Here is a 5,027-nt window from a genome sequence, read left to right on the forward strand (position 1 = left end):
ATCGTGTCCAAGTCTTATTTTCAGTGAGAAGTGGATGGTTGAAAGATTTGTATTTTAGTAGCTTTTTAGTAGTTCTTCATAATGATTTGTCAGTGGTATTTGAGTTTTCTGTTATGTTCTGAAAATTTTGTATTCTGTGTTTTCTAATTTCTGCTTTTAGTAGGTTAGTCAATGTATTGTAATGAGATTTGTCCGAGGGATATCTTGTTCTGTGCCACCTCGCTCTTCCCCGGCATTTTTCACCTAATAATGCTTGTATGTGACGAGGTAAGTTGTTTTCTCTAAAACTTTTTATGTTCATTGGTGAAATATTGTTAGTGATAGTAGTTCCTATCGATCTAGAAAGTATTTCGATAGCAGAGTCGATCTGTTCTTTTGTTTTTAGTGGAATTTTTATGTCAAGTACGTTTTCAAGGTCAGTCCATACATTTTTCCAGTTTACCTGTCCTGTAACCATTGAAGGAGGAGAGGGTCTAGGAATAGGATTAGAATTGAACTCTTCTTTGGGATTGTTGAATTGGATCCTCGGTTACTGGAGGTTCGGGGAAAAAATTGACCGAAGAGGAAGTTTCACCTGGACCTGTGTAGGAATTTTCACATTTTTGGAAGGAAAGTCATTTGTAGGTGGTTTAGTCTGGGGATAGGAGCTTAGGGACTGATATAGTCTGAGGGAGAGAAACAGAGGACTGAGGCTGAGGGTGGGATGTCAGAGGGAGAGGATGGGAAGCTTGAGGCGCCTGAACTCAACGAGTTACTTCTGCGTATTTAATAAAAGGCTCTCTTCTGGAGTTGATGGGTTGTTGTAAGCGATTGTTGACCGGGGTACGATGTTCCACCTCGCTCGTTAATGGGCCATCAAGTTCTTCTCCTAGAACCACTTTGTTTTGACTGAATTCTTTTAATGCACAATTTGTGGTTTTTTGGTTTTGCATACTTTTGTATATTTCGCAACCTTTGTAGTTAGCAGGATGACCTTCTTTCCCACAGAGTACGCACTTAGCAGGAGTCTCTCGAGTCTTCTGACAGGTTTCGATGGATGTGAGCCAGCACATTTAAATAGAAAATTAAAATAAAGTAAACATCTTAAAAACCACCATACATAGTATCAATATTTAATCAAGCTTATTTCTCAACTTTTATAAGAAAAATCTTCCTAATACTTGCCTCTCAAACGCATCACTGGTACTATTGACAGAGCGGAGCACTATTGGACATGCAGGTGTGTTGGCCCTGTTTTAACAAAAGGTCTCGCAAATGTCCAGTCTATACGTTAACTTGCCCAAAGTAACTAAACCCTAGAAAGTTTCTCCAGCTGTCTTTACTCTTACATAAGTATTTAGAGTCCTTTTGTTTTTGTTTTTTTTAAATTTGAGTTCAACGAAAGCTTTCTGTTCAATAATTCATTATTTTAATAGAATGAACAGATCCCTTGATATTACAAAATAAATCTTTGCGTTGCTGTCAAGAGATATATGTAGCTTATTCTATTTTGTTGAATAATACTAAAAGTGAAAATGTTATTCTGATCAGTTTTCCCATTACCTCTATATATTTTCATGTTTCCATAAATTTTATTACAATTATCTTCTTTTTTTTTACATTCGCTTAGCTCTATAGGGAAATATAGCAAGGGGAAACATTACTATCATAAATATTATAGACATTACTGTTTTAAAGTGAGCCAGGATTAATTTGACTTATTGTAAGATGGTAATTGACAGTTTTGTTTGCATCACACCGGTGCAGTGGATTTGTTATTTATCTTCCTGTGGACTATTATATTAATATTTTGTTATAATTCGTATTATTTATGAGACAAAATGATGTATTTGTATTAAAAATTATTGTAGCTTGTCTTTCATTATTATTATATTATTTGAATCCAATTTAAAATGTACATAATACTTACATTAAATAAACTTGTTCATGTAAAGGTGAATGGAGTCATTGTTCATGGTAGATGTCATTTGAATGCTTCGGTCATCATCAAAGGCCTCCCTGGACCCAACTTCACCATCATTGCTATCAGGTAATTGATACTACAAATTAATTAAGAAATTATATATTTACTATTTTCTTCAACTGAGTATAAACTGGCCAATATTTTTTTATGCATAGTTCGTGTAAATCACATTTACTTGTTGGTGTGGTATACAATTTAGAATTAGTAAATAACAATAAGGAACATAAATATTTGAATATGGGTTATTGAGAAAAATAATTAAAAAGTTAGAAGTAGATGATTGTTCTTTTTCATTGTTCCTATAATGTAATCATATTAGGAAGCATTGCATGGCCATTATTTACCAAACGTTCATGCAAGATGTTTAATGGCTTTTTACTCCTTTAGGCAAGCCTCTTTTACTCAGTTTATCGGTTCGTTCTCTCGCAGTTCTTTGGGATAGAATATGATGATAATGATGCCTGAACAAAGACCCAGGTAGCTAATACTGCCAGCAGCTCCCTACAAAGCCCTGTTTCGTGATTGAGTATAAAATCTTGCAGTTCATAATAGGTACAAGTTTACTGTCTTGTACTATGCTGACTTATACTTATTAACTCCTGCAATATCACTATTAATCTTTTTCCCATCGTAATTTTTTTTCAGTCAATATACAATCAGGATGTGTACGATAAACACAGTCTAGTCTTTTATCTCTTAAAAGAAATAATCAGTTTGGGTATTGTTTTAAATATAAATAAATAATTTTTTTTTTTTTTCTCTCTAACTTGTCATGCCGTCTTGGTTGGAATTTAGATCGACCACAAACCTTGAAATGATGTAGTTGTAACAGTGAGCAAGCACGTAGTTCCGCGGTAACCCGACAGGGGCCACCACTACAAGCGCCTAAGAAGCTGTATAATTGTATATAAGTTTATTATTATATAAATACGATCTCTTGTATAAAATGTATATATGTTAATATGTAAAATGTAAAAATGTTAATTATAAAATAAAAAGAGATCGAGCAATAAGATTCTACGGAACTATCTCAAGTAGAGTTAAAAGAGTGAATTCTCAGTGATAACCGATCACATGAGGCCTTCAATTGTCACCGGGATTGATCCATCAGATCACTCCACATCTTATAATGCCACAAGGCAAAGGAAGATATATTGTAAATAACTGTATATATAATCCTTAGTTGTAAGTCCTATATATTTGTAAATGTATTAAATAAATAAAATTCTTAGGAGCTAGGAAAAAAAAAAAAAACCATCAGATCAAGCCTTCTCCGGGTCTAGTCATATCACGTGTGGCTTACACTCTACTCGAGATAGAGAAGTTTATTGCTATTCTATTCTCTCGAGAGTTGGTTTTTATTATGCTCACCATAGACTATGGCCTATTTCCTCTCCCTAACTCCAGCAATCTTAGTCCGTCGGCTTCATCTCCGCAACTAAGATTGTAACCTATTTCCTATCAGTTTCACTGGCCCGCCGCTTCATCTCGACAACCAGTAAGCTGGCTCCTATCATGACAGTTCTGGTCCGTCGGCTTCATCTCCGCAACTAGAACTGTTACTCTGCCTCAGACTCTCTCACCTAGACCTCCTCTACCTAGTCAGTGTCCAGGGCTCATCCCCTGGCACGGCCTTCCTTTCTTAACTATAATTGAATACGCCTTGTCGTGGGCCTTCTGTAAAGAAATACAAGGCTGGAGAAATCGCCTAAGACCAGACAACCCCGACAAGTGGTGACCCCGACGTGATCCAGAGGAAGAATAACTTCAGGAGGAACAAGAAAAAAATCTAGAGAGATGGCAGGAGATTCAGAGACGGAAAAGGAAGAGACAAAAGGACAGAGAAGGGACCCTCAGGAAATCAATGCATATCAAGGCCCAGTATCAAGAATACCACGTTTCTGGAGGAACAACCCCATGCTATGGTTCCTCACCTGCGAGGCCGTATTCTCGACTTCGAAGGTCACATCGAGCACCATAAAATTCCAACTTCTGATCCCGAATATCGATCAAGACGTATTAATACAAGTGCAAGACCTCATTACGGATCCTCTCAAGCAGTCCTATGAAAATTTGAAGGCCAGGCTAATACAGACCTACGGAGAATCAGAAAACTTAAGGAAAAAGAAACTATTAGAAGACATCCCGCTAGGAGATCAAACCCCGTCACAGTTACTTCGAAGGATGCAGCAACTAGCTGGAGTTCATCAGAACATTATGGCTGAAAAACCTACCCACTAGGTTCCAACCAATATTGGCCGCCACAGAACACACAGATGTGGAAAAACTAGCCGCTATAGCAGACAAAATCCATGAAGTATCAGCGCCAACTGAAGCCTACACCATCACCCGACCGGCCACTTCGAGACAGACAGTGGATAAGCCATCGCGTGACCATAAGGAAGATCTAAGGGAACTCCGGCAAGATATTGACAGAATACTTGGTATCTTAGGAGCAAGAGAGCGCGGAAGAAGCCTAATCCGAGGACGGAATGGCGCACGCGCTAGATCCAAATCCCATCCGAGCGGTATTTGCTACTACCATCGACGCTTTCAAGAAAAGTCTTTTAAGTGCAGGAAACCTTGTAAATGGGAAGCAAAAAGCCCTGAGAAAAATTTAAACTCCGACCAGTGAAAGTTGTGGCGGAAACTTTCACTCCGCACCCAAACCACCGCCTCTTCGTCAAAGACCGAATAACAGGCCAGCCTTTCCTGATAGACACAGGAGCTTCAATTTCACTGCTACCAGTCCCCAAGGGACGGCGCAGGAACCCATCAGACTTCACACTGGTAGCGGCTAACATTCCTCGATAGCCACTTACGGCGAAGCAACCAGAGATGTGGACCTAGGTTTTAAGAAACCCCTTCGCTGGACCTTCATACTAGCAGACGTAGGCAAAGCGATCTTAGGTGCGGATTTCCTATACTGGCATCAACTCACAGTAGACCTGAGAAACAGGAGATTGATCAATGAGCTTACAAGCCAGAGGACAACAGGGAATATTTCAGAAGAAGAAATCCCAGTATACTCAGTAGCACCCACGAATCAGAGATATGCAAAGAT

The 5,027-nt window shown here is 38.5% G+C and overlaps 1 protein-coding gene across 1 annotated transcript in view; it reads left to right on the top strand.

The window, feature by feature from the left end:
• Window positions 1–5,027, top strand: part of LOC106689269 (inactivation-no-after-potential D protein-like) — a 90,149-nt gene that overhangs the window by 56,691 nt on the left and 28,431 nt on the right. The window contains exon 2 of the mRNA XM_067049586.1: window positions 1,935–2,029. Coding sequence (XP_066905687.1) covers window positions 1,935–2,029 — 95 coding nt within the window. The remainder of the gene's footprint in view (window positions 1–1,934; window positions 2,030–5,027) is intronic.

This window comes from Halyomorpha halys, unplaced genomic scaffold (assembly GCF_000696795.3).
Source record: "Halyomorpha halys isolate HHAL.00 unplaced genomic scaffold, Hhal_1.1 Scaffold1314.1, whole genome shotgun sequence".
NCBI classification, from domain to species: Eukaryota; Metazoa; Arthropoda; class Insecta; order Hemiptera; family Pentatomidae; genus Halyomorpha; species Halyomorpha halys.